General features: G+C 46.2%; 6 protein-coding genes across 6 annotated transcripts; 2 read left to right on the top strand and 4 right to left on the bottom strand.

Annotated features, from left to right (window-relative positions):
- Positions 1-432: 432 nt before the first annotated feature.
- AOL_s00007g216 (uncharacterized protein) lies at positions 433-1,236 on the bottom strand (the record flags this gene model as incomplete). Its single annotated transcript, XM_011120117.1, has 1 exon — positions 433-1,236. The coding sequence occupies one exon, from the start codon at positions 1,234-1,236 to the stop codon at positions 433-435; it is 804 nt and encodes a 267-aa protein (XP_011118419.1).
- Positions 1,237-2,417: 1,181 nt separating this feature from the next.
- Positions 2,418-2,865, bottom strand: AOL_s00007g215 (uncharacterized protein; the record flags this gene model as incomplete). The annotated part of the gene is made up of 2 exons (XM_011120116.1): positions 2,418-2,500; positions 2,604-2,865. The coding sequence occupies 2 exons, from the start codon at positions 2,863-2,865 to the stop codon at positions 2,418-2,420; spliced, it is 345 nt and encodes a 114-aa protein (XP_011118418.1).
- A 48-nt stretch (positions 2,866-2,913) lies between these two features.
- Positions 2,914-3,915, bottom strand: AOL_s00007g214 (uncharacterized protein; the record flags this gene model as incomplete). The annotated part of the gene is made up of 2 exons (XM_011120115.1): positions 2,914-3,373; positions 3,767-3,915. The coding sequence occupies 2 exons, from the start codon at positions 3,913-3,915 to the stop codon at positions 2,914-2,916; spliced, it is 609 nt and encodes a 202-aa protein (XP_011118417.1).
- A 3,566-nt stretch (positions 3,916-7,481) lies between these two features.
- On the bottom strand, positions 7,482-8,729 carry AOL_s00007g213 (uncharacterized protein; the record flags this gene model as incomplete). Its single annotated transcript, XM_011120114.1, has 1 exon — positions 7,482-8,729. One exon carries the CDS (start codon positions 8,727-8,729, stop codon positions 7,482-7,484), a length of 1,248 nt encoding a protein of 415 aa, XP_011118416.1.
- Positions 8,730-11,823: 3,094 nt separating this feature from the next.
- Positions 11,824-12,892, top strand: AOL_s00007g212 (uncharacterized protein; the record flags this gene model as incomplete). Its single annotated transcript, XM_011120113.1, has 2 exons — positions 11,824-11,930; positions 12,007-12,892. The coding sequence occupies 2 exons, from the start codon at positions 11,824-11,826 to the stop codon at positions 12,890-12,892; spliced, it is 993 nt and encodes a 330-aa protein (XP_011118415.1).
- A 1,017-nt stretch (positions 12,893-13,909) lies between these two features.
- AOL_s00007g211 (uncharacterized protein) lies at positions 13,910-16,225 on the top strand (the record flags this gene model as incomplete). The annotated part of the gene is made up of 2 exons (XM_011120112.1): positions 13,910-15,732; positions 15,790-16,225. The coding sequence occupies 2 exons, from the start codon at positions 13,910-13,912 to the stop codon at positions 16,223-16,225; spliced, it is 2,259 nt and encodes a 752-aa protein (XP_011118414.1).
- Between the last annotated feature and the right edge of the window lie 1,926 nt (positions 16,226-18,151).

The raw sequence follows: 18,151 nt of genomic DNA, 5'->3' as shown, positions 1-18,151 counted from the left end.
GTGAGAGTTACTCTGTCATTGGTTGAACCATCTAGTTACCCCATTCTAACATTATTTCCAGACTCTATTAGTTTAAGGCCATCGCTGACCTACAGCTTTTGTCTGGCTTCAAGACTAAGCATGGATAAACTCACTTATGGAAGTTTAGTTTTCAACGCAAAATTGTTAACTTTAACTAGGGCGCATTCAGGCCGACCTCGAATTCGGGCCTTTAGGACAAGATTTGTCATTGATTCTTCTCGTATCTAGAAGAAGCCTTTCCTCTAACTTAAAGTATAGCGCCAGAGAAAATATCTATATACCCGCTGAACAAAAAAGGATGAGGGTTTTTATCCTGTTCGTTGACCTTAAGCGCCTCATGCCGACAAAAAAAGAAAAGAAAAACACATTTGAAACAGTCCACCACAACGAGACCAGTCCACCATCAGTTTTCTATCCACCTTCATTTCCCTTCATATGGCAAAGCAATTGTGCAGCGTCAAACCCACTCAATGTATGACCATGCCCTTCTGGATGCAAGTTAAGTTTGCAACCTATATCCACCATTCCAGTCGCATATTCTGCCTTCTCCCAGAGATTGGCGCCCGCAATATCTCGCTTTTTGCATTTGCAACGACTGCTGGCTGTTGCATATTTAGATTCCGCGTTTTTCATACGACTCCACTGAGCTTTCAAAAGCTGCTGCGCTGGTTTTTCCTTCTTCAAATTTATCACTCGCGTGTGAGTTGAATTTTGAAGGGCCTCGATTACGGTGTCGAGATAATGAACATAATCATAAAATGTGGCGTTGTCCCAACGAAGTCCATCTAGCTCTGGATAGTTTATGGTGAAATCGACTGTCTTGAAATGTCGAAACTTCGCCTCAACATCGAACTTCGTTTTGTCCACGAGATAAGTTAATTGCTTGGTACGTCTCTGTATGTCTTCCGCGGAGGGAGCATTGATGCCTGATCTGGGGTCCTCATTGATACTCCTGACTATTTCTTCGAGGATAAAATAGAATTTTCGACATAACGATGTCGTTGTCCTTCTTTCGTAGAGGTTTAATGTATGATTTTTGAGGTATCCACAGATGAAGTTCATCCGGGCTACCCATTCTGAGCCTTGGCAAATATCAGGATTAAAGGGCCGTTCGCATAGATAACGAAGAGCGTGGTCTATGGAGCGTTCGAGTCTTAGGAGTATCTGACGAGTGTTTTTCAGCCACTCCTCTGCCTCGACTTGTAGCATATTCATGGCTATTTAGGCCTAAGTCGATGGATTTTCCGGTAGTAATGGGGATTCTTAACAAAGCTTGAGAAGAGTGGCTGTCAAGAAGATCGTAGTGTGCCTAAGAAGCGCTCTGGAAGGATAAGGCATCCTTTCTATCATTATATGCGCGGAGATTTCGAGGGATTTGCTGATGAGCAAGATCGTCCTATGGTGACAGCGGGTAGAAACTTCCAGGCCATCGAAGATTGAAGCTCGTTGCGTATACCATACCCATGCTAAAGGGTGTACAGAGTGCGCTTCTGTTGACCTTATAACTATTGAGAATCTGTAGCAAGTCGGAATAATATTTGAGAGAACATCCTGGGTCAATGGGAGAAGGTTCTTTCTTCGCGCCAGGCTTGGCTAAACCGAGGGAAAGGAACATAAGAACGACCACGTGGCTGCCCCCATGGTATGAAGTGGATATGCGGGTTTGAGAGTTTGTTTGTGGTTGCCATGTTCTTGGTCCATGTGTTTGGATACCGAGCAATCGTGAACGAGAACATAGCATGGCAGGGATTTTCGTCTTGTTTTCGAAGCCCTTTGGCTGAAAAGGGTGAACAGTGGTTGACCCAGCTGTGTAGTAATGGCGTTCAAATTCCGGAGTTAACCTCAACTAGCTTCAAAGGTTAGTAAAGAGTAAATCGATAATTTGAGGGCCGAAGTTATACCTGGTTGCACATCCCTTTCAGGAGTCAGCTCCATGCTTGAAAATATGTGGATGGGCCCCGAAAGCCAGATATTCCACATATTGGTCTAGCAAAGAGTAACTACACTTTGCATGCCCAGCGCAAGAGCGGGAAAAGGTAGCCAGATGATCCAGCCGTGAAAAAAATATAAAAGCAAAACGAGTAAACGATAAGTAGCAATATAAATGGCAATGGTAAATAAAGAAATGGCAAGCAAAAACAAAAAGCAAAAACAAAAAGCAGAACAAAAAGCAGAACATAAAGCAAAATATAAAGCAAAACATAAAGCAAAAACATAAAGCAAAAACAGAAAGCAAAGACATGAAGCAAAACATGAAGCAAAAACAGATACAGGAAGCAGAAACATGAAAACAAAAAAAGGAAAACGGACTATTTACAGGAGATGGGTGGTGGGATAGCACAATGACCCCAGCACACCCTGCCACAGCTCGGGATAGCACAATGACCCCGGCTGGGCTACATGATGGAGCTGGTGGTGGGACAGCACAATGGCCCCAGCACACCATGGCTCAGGATAGCACAATGACCCTGGCCAGAAACTGTTTCTACATACATGCGGGGTGGAGCGTAAGCATACCTCAACTTGAGGGCGGTCTGGGTCCCGCACGCCTCAAGATCAGTAGCCACGTCCAAGAAACTTACCCTTCGACAGGACCTTGGAGAACGCCCTAATGGCGTTTTTCTTGTCTGCCGTTCGCTCACCAAAACGTCGTACCGAGGCGCATGGGAGCCCCCAGTATCGGCGACGTATGGGAGTATCGCGCCGCGGAGCGGAGCGGCCACGAGAACGCTTCCTACGAAGAGGAGGCGCATCGGGCATCTCCACATCCGGGTCGATATCCGGCATCTGAATGTCTCCATCCTGGTCGAACTCCCCGGATTGGTCCCACATGTCGATGTCCATATCATCGCTTGTCAAAGGCAGTGGGTTGGGAGGGGTTGTCGTGGGTGCCTAGTTGCTTCCAAGGTTACCCAATGACTCCTGAGCCGTATAGCCAAATGACACGGTCACAGGGTGACTTGGCGACAGGTTGTTCTCTGCTGCAGGAGTGGGAACAACCATGGTTTTCCCCTCAGAACTACCTGTCACCTGGGGAACAGCAGAAGCCGTATCCCCCTGAGCGCCACCCGCAAAACTAAGAGAGGTGACAGACGAACCGAAGTCCGAAACTGTCTTCCCAGAGCCGCTCGCCATTGATGGAGAGGACGAATCACTCTCCTCGGTGCTCATTACCTGCGTACTAGGCGAGCCAGAGACTCCCGTTCCAGGGGCAAGAGGAGCGGTAACCGGAGCCACCGTTTGGCTGTTGCCGGTGCTCGCTGCCTGTGTACTAGGCGAGCCAGAGGCTCCCGTTCCAGGGACAGTCGGAGCAACCGGCGCCGGGGTGTCGACTGCCGCGAACTTTGCGGCGCTATCACACAAAAAAGTTGTTAGCGAGCTGCTAGTTTGGCCCTCTAAGGAATACGATACACTCAAGGGAAGAAGCTTAATTGAAAACTGAACAGGCAGTAAACTTTGCAGCAATGTAATATATTGGAGGGACGAGAAGTGGAGGAATCTTAGGAATCGTCAAGCCGCTTGGCTGGGATGACAGAGATTTGGAGGGGAAATCAAGGATGAAGGAGGCAGGAAAGGAAAAAGATCAAGCAGTGGTTTTAAAGATGCAACGAGGATTGAAACAACAGTGCTGAAGCCACCAAGCTAGAAAGAAATGAAGAAGACAAAGACTTCAATAGCAATGGATGATAGAACCACCAAGCTATTGAGCTATCGATGCATCAACTGGGAGGGGGGTGGTACTTACATCTTCGACAGAAACATTTCAGCTGCAGAGACCACTGGTCCCTGTTCTTCTTCCTCCCCTTGTTCTTCCTCCTCCGAATCGACGTAGTCTTCAAGGTCGTCGGACTCCTCGTGAGTCCCTGACGGACCTTGGGCAAGCAGGTTTGACATTATGTCAGCGATATTGAATGATAATAGTAGAGTTATTAAGGGGTTGGGAGCTTGATGAAGATGAAGGGATGAGAGTGGTGATGGTGATGATGATGAAGATGGTGATGGGAGGTGATGGTGTGGGTTGGAGGGAAAAGGAATGGGAGGGGGTTGTGTAGGAAATATTTTGTAAGAGCAGCTGTCTATGGGGGTGCAGACCAACACCAAAGTTTTCCAGCAACGAAGGGGACCCCACAGGCAATGGCAGTTGACGTTACGAGCTCCATTGACATCATGACTCTCAGCCAACATTATAGCTTTCTAGCTCAGACGAATAACATTGCCCGTGATACCGCGAAAGCGAGTAGTTTTCGATTAAGATCAGTGATTGTGTCTTCTATATCCATAGGGTAGCTTCATGATCGAAATGCTTGGGCCTCAATAAGTCTTTGACAGAAATTCTATAATATGAGAGACAACTAGCGTAATATCTTCACTCACTCCAGTATACAGATGAAGATTACAATTTCTGATTTTTATTACTATACTACATAGATATACTACGTTATCCATTATAGATTCTTGAGAGGCACATAGTCAGAGTTAATACGAGTGTCCTCGAGTGGCTGATACGTAGGATACGGCCAACTGATATAGCATTACAACTTTCTATATTTAATATTTCTGCAATCATACTATTCACAGAGCTATGGGGCTGGAATATAGCTAGTCTAGGAATTGCCTTAAGAACTAGATCAGAAATATTTATATAGCTTTAAGTTAACTCTAAGGCTATCGATTATAAATTGAAAAGGCACAAGGTAACGGAATCGTTAATATTCAGAGCTAATTCTAACTATATCAAAAGACTACCTAATGAAGACCACATAAACTCCCATTCTACCAAGAAACATTAGACAATAGTCTTGAATCTAATAGTAAAAAGGAGGTATGAGTCTCTAGACAAGAGTGGAAAACTATTTATCTCGATGTGCTCGACACGAAAACATTAGACTAGTGTCTTGAGATCATGTAATTACGAGCACACAACTTCTGGGTAACCGGCTAGGCCAATTTGTAACCCCAAAAGGTACTCAACTTTATAGAAACATTAGACAATTGTCTTGAGACTATGTATGGAAGAGTATACCTACCCCATCGACACGAAAACATTAGACTATTGTCTTGAGATCATGCACTTCGGAGCAGAAGAGCTTGCTATTACACGAATGACCTAGTTGATGAAGTGGTCACCCGAATGTTTACCCAGCATAAAAACATTAGACAATCGTCTTGAAACCATTTATCGCAGGGTAGAATTGCCCGACATGAAAACATTAGACTATTGTCTTGAAATCATGTAGTTCGGAGCAGATAGCAAGTTTACTACTAAACGGATGATTTGACTACCTAGGTAGCCAACCGAGAATATACTCGACACAGAAACGTTAGACAATTGTCTTGAGACTGTGTAAAAAGAGTATATCTGCTCCACACAAAAACATTAGACTATTTTCTTGAGATTATGTATTAAGGAGCTAAAGTAGAATTATATGGGATATTTGAGCAGATCCCAGTCCAACTTGTTCTCGTAGCCTCAACCAAATATTTTCCGTATCAGTATGACGATACCAGATAATTTCCGGGTCATTAAATACTCAGGAGTAATCAATGCAGCTTTGAGAATAGCTAGAAACTTTGCAGATAACGCTGAATATGTTTCTTTTTCGAGTGTTGAATCGATCAAAAAGTACCAGGTTACAGTATCCCGATGGATTTGTAGGATACAACCGGGGGGTTCTGCAGACCCCCAGTTTTAGGGAACAGGAAACCGGAAGGGGGTTCATAGGAAATCTGAGCACTTGTTGGAGGTTACAGATAACGCGTATGAGTTTATCACCGAGGGATTACCTTCCCTTCGTCCCTTTCGTGTCCTGAGAGATCCCTTGGTTTGCTGTAAGCAATTGTCGGAGAAGTTATTGCACGATTTCAGTAAATGGTCTGTGGTTGATTGCATTTCAGCTTAGGTGTATGCAGGGCTTGTAATAAGTAGCCGCGAGCCAACCCATTTGGTCAGAAGGTTATTCAATATCATCAAAGATTCCCAGATAATAACCTCTTTCCATATGCCTGTAACTTCTCTGTGGATGTAAAGTGGTACCGCTGAGTGTTTCTTGTAAGCCATATGCGCCGTGTGATAGCCATACAGAAACATCCGCAGAAGTACGCCGGGACTAGTAATGAAGGTAGCCGTTGAACTTATGGCGTCCTTTTAGTCCTCGAAAGATAGTGACAACTCTCCCGTTCGTAATTCCGACTTTTAACTTGTTCGTAGAATTTTGATAATAATATCGACCGGTGTAGTGAGAGTCTGGTTGTATTATGTTACCGTCTCGAGGACGATCATGGTGTGTTAATGCATTCTGCTTTGAGAGTGTGAAAAAGCTTTTCCCAAGGCTTTGTCGTTGCAATTGTTTGTATTCTCGCAAATATTGATCATATTGACCGGCAGTGCAGCACAGGAGTACTGATATAATCCGGATAGCAGAAGCAGAAATAACCTTCTAAGCTGTATGCTTGTAGAGATAGTCGAAGGTAGGCAACTTCCGAGTACATAGATTGAAAGCTGTAGTTTCTTTCTTGTTTGTATTTTTTGACTGGAAGAAGTCCGGGTGTCGCGGCGCAAAGCGCCAAAAGAACTCGTGGAGTAAATATCGTGTATAGTATGTAAAGGCGAGCAAACCATCCGAGTCAACAAACTGTTGGCCTCGAATCCAGGCTCTCTTGGGGCATAGATAAACTGTAGCCTCGAATCCACAAAAACGTCGTGAGACTGAAATGTACTGATAGTAGAGTACGATCGGGAGATTTGAAAAGTCGGTGATAATAAAATCCAAGTCGAAAGACTCGAAAATTTTGATCCTTGCCCCGCCCAGCGGGGTCTATAGATAAATCCTCTGCTCTTGAGCCGACACCAGGCTCTCGTAGCATAAAATCCTCCCCAATATAAAATAGAGTTTCGACAACTTGCTGGAAGATATGGCAACAGAACACACTCACACTCGAGAGACCTGACTGAGTAGATATAAGGGCTGGTGGACCGTCATCACAGCGCACTCCAGCCCGAAGAAAGCGAATCACAATAAGAATTCGAGATGTAGTCCCAATGCTTGCCCGATCTGTGCCGAAGCACTCCTGGACGAAGACATTAGATAAAACAATCAGGAATCTTTGTGTCGCAACTTGGACCTTCTGTGTAAACCTCAGCCGAAACTGGTATTCACTGCTCGAGTACTCCAACCCATCTAAACTGTCGACCGTCCCCCATCTGAATGGTCCTCATGTCCCTGTTACACCACTCCCATGCGAAGAAGTCTGTGTCAACACCGAAGGCGCAATGCGGTATTGTTGACGTTGCCAGTTAGCACCCACCTGAACTGGACTTTTTGACAAGCAAAGTGGATTGACCATGAAGGCTTCCCTCCTACCCGACCCACGATCTCAGCAACCAAGCTATCTTATGGTGCGTCCTCAATCGTGCGAAAAAGAGATCCCGGGACGAACCACGGACGGAGAGCTCTTTACCTTCAAGATAGTCTAGGCCACTTGCACACGCTCCTCCCCACCAAATAAATACCCCCTCTATCAATCTTGACCTGGGGGTCCGTGAAGTTCCTGCAAAACTGCGGGAACAGACCCGTACCCCAGAGATTGATCGTCATCCTCCTCTGCCGCTCTGACTTGCTCCTCGCCTGTAAAGTCCGCATCTTTTTCAAGAATTGGACGTGCTTTCGAGAAAGCGGGAGACAACGCCCGCCATATGCACGAAGGACCGGGGCATCAGACATCCTGACATCCTCGTCATGATCACAAGGATCAATCGGAGCGTCGGGAATGTCGATTTCCCGGTCGACTGCGACGTGTATGATGGCACAAGGAGGTGCATCTGGGAGATCACCTTCATCCTTGTCTGTAGGGACCACAGCCGTTGGGAAAACGGGCTGCGCAAGTGTTGGTCCCTGGGGGCTGACATCCTGTAGCGCAATGACAGGAATGTCTGTCTCGGAAGACATTTGAGGAGCCGTTTCACCGACGGCTGGCGCTGGCTTCGCGGGCTGTGCTACCGCTGGTATACCAACTGACCCTCCCACATCTACACCCTCGGAAGGGCGCAGGAAAGGGCTGGGCAGTGGTTCAGCGGCCTCAGCAGCCGTTGTCGCCACGCTACTCGAAGCTGGCGCACCAGGCTCCACCATCGCCTTCAGATTCGCCAGAACCATGGCGAGCGCCAGCTCCTTTTCCGAAAAGGAGGCAGCGATGCCAGAGAGTGGCTCCTCTGCAGACGGGGCTTTACCCGGGTTGCCGGCTGGACCTTCGTGAGGGGTGGCCTTCCCCTCTACAACGGCAGCAGACAGAATGTCCGCAGACTTTTCAACGGCTGCAAAGCCATTGAAAGTCGGGACCGGTTCTGCCATCACCGAGGCAGAGGGTCCGGCGCCCTCAGAAGCTGCTGGTTGAGCAGCAGCTTGCGGAGTCGCGACTGGTTGAACAGCCGCTGAACTCGAACCAGCCTTAGCGACCCTCGATAAACGAGGTACTCGCTTCGGCCGGTTCAAGATGACCTGGTCTTTTGGCGGTTCCACATCCGCCGCTCCAAACTCCTCGTGGAACGCCCCCTCTAAGTCGAACTCGGGCTCGGACTTGGGCTCGGGCTGGCTGCTAGAAGCAGGGCCCGAGGTTGTCGGTGGGGTCTTAGCCCTCTTTGGCGATGGGGGAGGCGTTGTAGGGGCCCTCCCCTTCCCCTTTCGATCTTGTTGGCTCGGAAAGTTGTTCATGGTGCTGCAACGGATTTTAGGTTAGCAATCTGAACACACGATATGCATAAGCGCGTTATTTAGAAAAGGTTGTTTTCCAGTCGTGTCGTCAGAAGGCGAATTGAAGACTCTCAATATATGAACCGACTTCAAAAGACTTCATAGAATTTACGGAAAGGAGTTGGGCCATAAATCATTGATAGAGGGTCTATGTACATACCTGGATTGTCGTTGTTGGTGAAGAAGAGAGGAAAGAAAAGAAGAAGAGAGGAAAAGAAGAGAGAAAGGAAAAGAGAAAGAAAAAGCCGAGGGAGAGAACGCGGAGATGCGAGGTACCGCTCAACACTACAGGACTGCAAATCTCTGTTTTTCTGCTGCAGCTCTCTAACGCTTGGCTTTTCAGCTAATCAGAAAGTTCTAGAACACAAGAGTCTGAATACAAAAACAATATGATCACTGTGCACAACTCATATTGGTTCACACACGCATATTCGTAGCCTTGTAACGGGGTCTAGGCTCCCTGCCCTTATCTGCGCCTGGCTTCGAGGCTATTCTAAGCGTGTCTCCCCTCCATAAACATCACCGTATCAGATATATGAGACAGAACACTGCTGCGCAGCATTTGTGTGTCCTCGTAAATTTATACATCATAGCTTTTATTCAATCGATTTCATAGCTTAAAATTACATGGTATGCCGACGTCTAGCCTTATCTTGTAAAGCAGAATTAATTGCTGCTGTCCCGGGACGTCCGGGCTAGCTCAAAATGAGACTATATTCAACTCCAATAAATCTTTATGGATTCATTTGGTTTACGAGATAATCTGGGCCCGAGACTTAGTCTCAAGACCAGAGCTGACTCTAATCTACAATAGTCCCGTAACCAAGCTATGAATCTACAATAGACTTTAGTGTCAATTGATCGAAGTAAAAGGCATTTCTATTCCTTAGGGCCTGGATTCGGGGCTATAAAAGAAAGAACTATTATAATGTTTCCTAGTAATACAATTCTAGTCTGGTATTGCGGACACGGTCCATACTTTGATACATTTCTAGACAGTCCTGCGCTTATGCCTTCTATTTTCACCTGCTACCGTAACTTAACTTCTGACCTAGAGTACTATGTAGATCAGTATTGGTCTAGTTAAGTTCCCATTAGTACTATCTATGGTGGGAACTCTAAGAGGCAAACAGGCTCTACAAATTGCTTTCCAATCTGTTTACCCAAATTGTCAGCTCTCTTAGCTTGATTGCACCGTAGCCTCGGCCCCGAGACTGCGAATTCGTTCCAATTGTTGCAGACCGCAAAACCCAACATGGAAAAAGAGTGTTGAGGGGATGTTGGATGTGGATCCTCGTGTCCAGCCTCAGACTAGCCAATCACCGCTCGCAAAAATCCCAAAATGGTTTGGCGTTCTCCCAAAGTAGTAACATCATCAGAATCCAACACGCAACACGAATATGCGGGTATCGGTCTGCATTGAAAAGAGTCCCTGACTCGGCTCAACTGGAGCCTTAAAATCCGCACTCGGATTGGATAGCAACAACCATGACGAACTGAATTGGTAGAACGTAGAATCGTGAAAGTATCGAGGGGCGAGGATCTTTAGAGAGGGACTCTGTAAGGATAGGGTTGATTGTTGAGTTGCTCAGGTATCGTCGTCAGGATAGCTATATAGCTAGATGTTCGGGTGTTTAACGTTTGGTTCCTAGTCGTAATATGTAATGGCACTATTAGCACTCGTTCCACTATGGATCAATTGCAAGCAATCGGAGGTTACTGCGAAGGAGCTTCAAGGCTGTTTTTAGAGATATCATCTTGTCGTGAGATGTTATTTCGATAGTAATCGCGGAATGCGGGAGCGTAACATGTAGTATATGACGAAGTAGCCTTGAGACCAGGCGCATTGAAGGCCAAGGGGCGGGGAAGCATTGCATGCGTGACGGGGGTTAGAAAAGTAGAGCACCTCGAAATTAGAGGAGTAGGGCAACGCGTTAGCCCTGACCCTAGGCCATGTCTAGAAGATTCTAACTTGCTGAAAAGCAGAGCGTTAAGATAAATAGCAACAAGTCCTAGCACGAAAGTGTTGGGAGGCGCCGTGGAGAGTAAACATCAAAACAATTGCACGATAAGGTCTTGCGCACGTGATTTTCACTTTTTCATCTATGAAGACGTTCCTGATCTGTGGTTGACAATATCCCACTATAAATCCAACCCCACCCTGAACTATTCCTCCCTCCCCTCTTCTATTCACTCAACCCGCTCACACATCACGATCTCATCATCACCACCAACCACTTCAACAAATTTTACCACAAAGCTACCAGGTAAGTCAATGAGATCAATCCAGTTCTTATCCTTTGATTCTTCTTCTTCTTCTTCTTCCTCTTCTTGAATCTTCATCCTCACCTTCCTCTTCCATCTTGTCTTCCCAGCTCCTGTTTCCAGATCTACACATCAAGTTCCTCCTGTTGTTTACTACCATATTCTTGTTATCCACTCCTAAAGGTACAGTATACATCTCCACGTAGTATTAGCTTCCCACTATGTAAATCCCTTCTACGTAGCTTCTCCCTTCTGGTTCCTCGATCTTTCTTCTGGCATCCCGCTGGTTGCTAAGCTCTTGAGCCTCAGCCTATCATAAAACGCTGCTCGAAAGTTTCCTGACGCGATTTTGATGGAAAACTATTCGTTGCAAACAGTTGCTATCTCTACTCAAGGGAGAACGCTGCTCGTTGCCAGTAATTGCTACTGCTACTCAAGGGAGAACGCTGATTATTTCGGGGGTTTGAAGCTCTTTATTCATTTACTGTTTTCGACACTGCCCTGTACTATCTTTTTTATCTTGCTGCGAAATTCTCGTTGCAAAAATCTCATTGCTGAATTTCTATCACAAAATCTCGTTGAAACATAGCACTACTCAAGCTACCACCAACCATCTTCTTGATATCATCTCCTGTACAATCCATCCCCCTTTCCGTTTCTTTCATCATCTCCACAACCCCAACCTACTCCATCATCTCCACAACTGCGACTTACTCCGTTATTACCATATCACTCACCGGCTTCATACTAACGATCGCTTGCTTGCGATAGAACCATAACCACAATCACAATGGCCAGACGCCCAAGAAACCAAGCCTGCCCAAGTGATTCTGCCAGCGGCCCCGCTCCACCAGCGGCGGCGTCTAGCGGCAAAACCGACGACGGCAAAAGCCCTAGGTAAGCATGATCTTCATATCAAACTTTTCATTACTCGGTTATCAAGACAATTTTAACACAAAACTTTGATATCTAGCCGACCGGTCGCCGACGGGCAGGTGTCACCTGAGGTCGAAGCCCAATTCAAGGGCTACCTTCAGGCGGCACTGAAAGCCGAGGAGGAAGCTAGGGCTAACAAGCCCAAGTATACTGGATGGGACTCGCCACCATCCTCTCCGAAGACGAAGGCGAGCTCTGTTGCTACCACCGCCGGCAACAAGGGAAAGGGTAAGCAGGCTGCCAAAAAGCCTGAGGCGGATCAGAAGTACGGCGCCGAAAAATGGTTGGCTTTGCCCGCCGGTGTTCGGCTTGCCGATGCCTTTGAACCGCCAAAGGCTCTTACGGCGCCCGCAACCCCAAAGGTTGAACAGCAGAAGGGTAAGCCGATTGCTTCCGGGTCGAAGATGAACCCGGGAACTTCGCAGTCTGCTGGTGACCTGAAGGGACCCACAGTTCCCTTGAGCGGTCCTAAAACCCCCCAGGTCCCGGTCACTGTTACTGCTGTTCCCGCAGCTCCGGTCGCAAAGAAACCAGTACCTCCCCAGTTGCGACTTAAGTGCCAGCCTTCTAGCAAGCTTAAGAAGGAGCCGAGAGTGGTAGACTCCGTCGTCCATCTCCCTATCGAGATGGAGGACGTGGTCAACCATCTCCCCGTTGAGGTGGAAGGCGTTGCCGACCACCTTCCGGCGGAGATGGAAGACGTGGTCTACCACAAAAACCCAAAAATAGAATACCGCGAGTTCGACGGAGACGTCGTCATGCAGGATCTATTCGAGGCTCCATTAGAGGTGCCTAAGAAGCTGGACCAAGTGCTGGGGCAGCGAAAGTTCAAGCGGCCGTCGTCGAAACAGAAGAGTAAGATATCGGCCAGGGTCATTAGGATGGCGGAGGAAGAAATCAAGAGAATGCGTAAGTCTTTGTAGAGGGGATGTGGTTTGAGTCCCACTGGTATGTTGGGTCTTGTTATGCCTCGTCGTGGTCCCGGGACGACCGAAAACTCGCCCACTTGGCACAGGTGTGTAGTTCACATCTAGAAACAAAAAAACTCCTCCTTCCGGGATGAGGTTAAACTCCACGCAGAGGTGCTGGCCACATCTATAAACAAATGGCCTCTCTTTCCGGGATGAGATTAAACTCCACGCAGAGGGGAGACAACCTCTATAAACAAATCGGTCCCCTAGAAACCATATTCCTGACGGAGGGAAGCATGCGAAACACTTCCAAATCTGTGGCACAGGTGAGAACAACATCTAGAAACAAATCCTTCGGTACGGGCCGTCGTATGCAAAGATGAAGGAAAACATCTAGAAGCAAACCACTGCAAGGGGGAAGGACCACCCCTAGAAACAAAACCAGGGCAAAGGTGAAGGAACACATCTAGAAACAAAACCACGGCAAAGGTGAAGGACAACATCTAGAAACGAACCCTTGCAGGGAGGAAGGAAAACCTCCATAAACAAACCATTACAGAGGTGAAGGACAACATCTATAATCAAAACCATGGCACAGTACAGGTGAAGGAACACACCCAGAAACAAAACCACGGCACAGGTGAAGGCAAACATCTAGAAACAAAACCATTGCAGAGGTGAAGGAAACACATCTAGAAAAAAATCCCTTGCAGGGGGGAAGGATCACCTCCATAAAAAAACCACTGCAGAGGTGAGGGAAAACATCTAGAAACAAACCCATCTACCATTACGGAGGTCGGATCTGTGTTCAAGGTGGTGGCCTGGACCAGAGCAAACTGTGTTGCCGCGGATTGATTGTGGTAAGTTCGAAATAGGAAACATCCGAATGCGGCGTTGGTATCCCTGCTAACCGAGGTGACGTCGGTAGATGATCTCGCAGCCGAGAGCCCCTTGCCTTGGGCTTCTCTTGATTCAAGTGTCGCGCTTATACAACGTTCAGAACAAATCGTACGGTGGATGCATCCAACCATGTTTCCTGATTCCCATTGTACAAGTGATGAACTCCCCGCACTCCCATTATTCAGCGCCGCAGACAAGCATGCTACCCAATTCCCGGGAAAAGCTGCACTTATCGATACGAAAGCAAGGAGGGCTTTCACGTACAGAGAGCTACTGGCCGGTACAGCCAAGATCAAGAACCTTATTTTACGGACACTCGAGGTGCATGGCACCGACATTCAAGAACAACGGATAGCGTATTTAGTTCCTTCCGGTATTGATCACGTTCAGATTCAGTGGGGTATCTGGGCCGCCGGAGGAGTCGCTGTTCCCCTGTGCACGACGCACCCGTTTCACGAATTGGAGTATACAGTCACGAACTCCAGACCGACTTTGATATTTATACATCACGATTTCTCACAACATAAGTCGTCATTTCTCTCGATTTTTCCTTCGATCCGGGTATTGGACGTTCCCCTTTCTCATTACGATACGGGATGTCCTGGTTTCTCAATACCTTCTACACTATTTTATCCAGCATTTTCGCTTTCTCGAAGGGCTCTCATTATTTATACATCTGGCACGACCTCGCGACCTAAAGGTTGCGTCACGACACATGCAAACATTCATTTCCAAGCAAATTCTCTCATCAAGGCATGGAAGTATGCATCCTCCGATCATTTAATTCACGTTCTACCGCTGCACCATGTTCATGGCATAATTAATGGACTTACTGCAACACTTCTCGCCGGTGGCACGGTTGAACTACATCCGAAATTCGATCCAGTTGTGGTCTGGAGACGATGGATGAATGGCGATTCCACAATATTTATGGCTGTTCCGACAGTTTACTCGCGATTAAACAATTATTTCCTCGAACATATATCTGGAACAGATGACGAACAACGAGCGAAGGATGGCACTCGAAAGCTTCGTCTTACTGTCAGTGGAAGCGCAGCATTACCAACAAGCATTAAGCAACGGTTTGAAGAAATTACAGGCCAAGTTTTGCTTGAAAGATATGGGATGACAGAGATTGGTATGGGTCTCAGTTGTCGCTATGATAATTCCGATGGACTTGGACGACCTGACGGAAGCGTCGGTTGGCCTCTTGACGGAGTTGAAGTCAGACTTATGCACGATAGTGGCCAAATAATACCTCTTGGATCACAAAGCACAGTCACGACAGGAGTAAATGGTGGTTATGATAACACTACTCTGGAGTCACAAACCCAAAGAAGAACAAGATCGAACGATGATGGAACAACCTTTATTGAACTACAAGGTATTGAGCATCCTGCACAAGCGGAAAGCACACGAGCGGGTTCACAAGCAGAAAGCACACGACCGGACTCCCAATCACAAAGCATCGAAAGGCATATGAGATCGCAAAGTATCGAAGGACAAACAAAATCGCAAGACATTGAAAAAAACACAGAGCTATACAGCCACGAGACGCATCCAGAACTTGGAAGCCCAACAGTATTACCAGGAGCAGTTAATACCGATGTCTTAGTCCTTAAGTCTGGAGCCCATATAGGAAAGTTAAATCCTCAATCTTCGGAAAACCCGTCTGAATCCAAAGTATCAGTTGGAATCCCAAATTCTGAACTGCAAACAGGAGCTTTTGTACCTAATTTGACCGACGGAGCAACGAATTCCGGAAAGCCTACAACTCATTCCATTATCGAAAGAGATACTGAAGAAGTAGCCGCCGAGTTGCCGACCTTAGCACAAAGTCCGTATAAAGATCAAATCAAGCCATCTAACGAATTACAAGATAACAACAAATCTATCACGGGAGTATTTATCAGTGGCGAGATTCAAATTAGAGGCCCAAACGTCTTTAAAGAGTAAATATACATCATATACCCCTAAATTTAGCTACTATATTAACGCCCTTCGTACAGGTATTGGGAAAACCCCGAAGCAACAGCCAAAGAGTTCACGGAAGATGGTTACTTCAAAACAGGTGATATCGCCTATCGTGACCAACACGGTGCTTACTACATCCAAGGCCGAAGTTCCGTCGATATCATCAAATCCGGTGGTTACAAGGTCTCAGCACTAGAAGTTGAACGTGAAATCTTATCGAAAATCTCCGAGGTCAGAGAAGTTGCCGTGGTCGGCCTACCTAGTGAAGAATGGGGAGAAAGAGTCGCTGCCGTCGTTGTGGTTGAACATGGGGCTAAAGGAATGGAGTTAAAACAGTTCCGGAATATCTTGCGCAGCACATTAGCTCCATACAAGATACCCACACTCTTAACAGTGGTTCACGAGATTGAAAGGAATGCAATGGGAAAAGTCAACAAGAAACAACTGATCAAGTCCCTCTGGCCATCATGAAACCAGTCATGACGCCAACAAGAGATCTCGATCCCCCCAACGAACCGCGACCAACCACAAGACAGAGATAAATTTGAAAATAAATAAAAGAATGAAAACCAAGATAAATATTAAAGAAGGAGGAGAAGGAGGAGGAGAGATAATTGAAAAGGCAAAACGGGCTAAAGCGTATGGAATTGCAAAGGGAAAGGGAAAAAGAGAAAGGGAAAAAGGGAAAGGGAAAAAGGGAAAGGACGAAGGGAAAAGAAACAAGGGAAAGCAAGGTCAAAGAAAGACAAAAGCGCGGAACAAAGCATGATTCGGGTTCAGTTAGATTAATGCTTAACTTAGAGTTATCACGAAGATCTTGGTATTTTACAAAAATCCAAATTTGGTTCTTGTCAACTATTATTGTGGGAAGACGGTATTATCAATATGCTCACATAGCCCGAGGCGGAATGATTTCTAACAAAGACATCAATCAATCAATCAATCAATCAATCAATCAATCAATCAATCAATCAATCAATCAATCAATCAATCAATCAATCAATCAATCAATCAATCAATCCTCAAGTATCTTGATAGACTTCGGGGAAGCCTCTAAAACAAAGGATGTATCGAGTGACATCATATCCCTAATACTAGACGGGAAACCTCTCAGCTGATCGCTGGTAAATGTTTTGGATCGATCGTCCCTACCACAGGCGAGAATAATATGACTCAGGGGTGATACTAGTCCTGTATTAAAACGCTTCAGCACGTGGTACTACTGGTTACCGATCGAACAAAAGTATATTTTCTCATTTGTACCTATTTGACTATAAAGTTCATGTTAATATTAATATTAATTAACTCTCTCACAACAAACATTAAAACCCTCCTAAAAACACATAGAAAACCAACCAACCAACCAAAATCACCGTCACTGTAACCAAAACATCCCGACTAGCCACAAGGACCCATTCAATCATCTACAGTTGAAAAGATCCTACAACCAACCAACAACGACGTAGTTGTCTCAAATAGCTATACTCATGCGTATATTCAGGTCGGCAATCGGGGCACCGCTCACATGCCTTACCTTTCGGGGCCCGAACATCCTAATATTCCGCGTCAACCGGGCGAGACGGTTCGAATTCTGTCATACGAACAGCAAAATCTGGCACCTCGACCTCAAAACCCCCGACGACCCAAACTATAAAAGGTTCAACGACCTAACAATGAAGAATCTGCTTCGGATACCTAGAATAACCGGATTATACAATCCCAGAACGAAAGTTTACGTTGAATTTATGGGCGAGAATGGCAATGAAACTGACGTCAGTCACTTTAAGGATTATACCGAAGAAGACGTCATTTGGGAGGTAGTATACGCTGACGATGACGGGTATTTAATATCCTTCCCTTTGAGGTTGATGCTGGAATCCGGTGAACACCCCACTATTCCTTCATTGGTTCACGATGATATTAAAAATGGATATTATCTGCCGACCTGGAGTGAATATTATCAGCATAGGTGGAACTGTTTTTGGGGAATAACTACCATGGTGCCCAAAGAGGACGTGTGTCGTCGAGAGAAAACCGAATAGCTGGTTCCTCTTGTAATCTAGGTGCAGTTTCCAACGGGTTTCCTTCAATTGGCACCAAAGTCAGGTTTACTCGGGAGATTTTTTGCTTGATACGAGTTGTAAACAAATATCATGATCACTTTTACAACTGGGGCCTGTATATCGAAGCTCGCTTCTTTTCTCTCTAAACACTTACTAGAGACTCTACGTGGAAAGTTACAGAACTTCGCGCGAGCCATATTCGTACGTACCCGCTGTTACAACCCCCCCTTGTTTACGGCCTAATAGCTAATTTGGGCCGGAAGACATATCACTCGAAATTTTACCTTTATTTCAAGGGTAGAAAAATGCTCACTAAGCTCCGCAACTGACTGAG

This window comes from Orbilia oligospora (genome assembly GCF_000225545.1).
Source record: "Orbilia oligospora ATCC 24927 unplaced genomic scaffold scaffold00007, whole genome shotgun sequence".
Taxonomy (NCBI): Eukaryota; Fungi; Ascomycota; class Orbiliomycetes; order Orbiliales; family Orbiliaceae; genus Orbilia; species Orbilia oligospora.
Note: the sequence above shows the minus strand (reverse complement) of the source record. Positions and strands in the feature narration are given on the sequence as shown.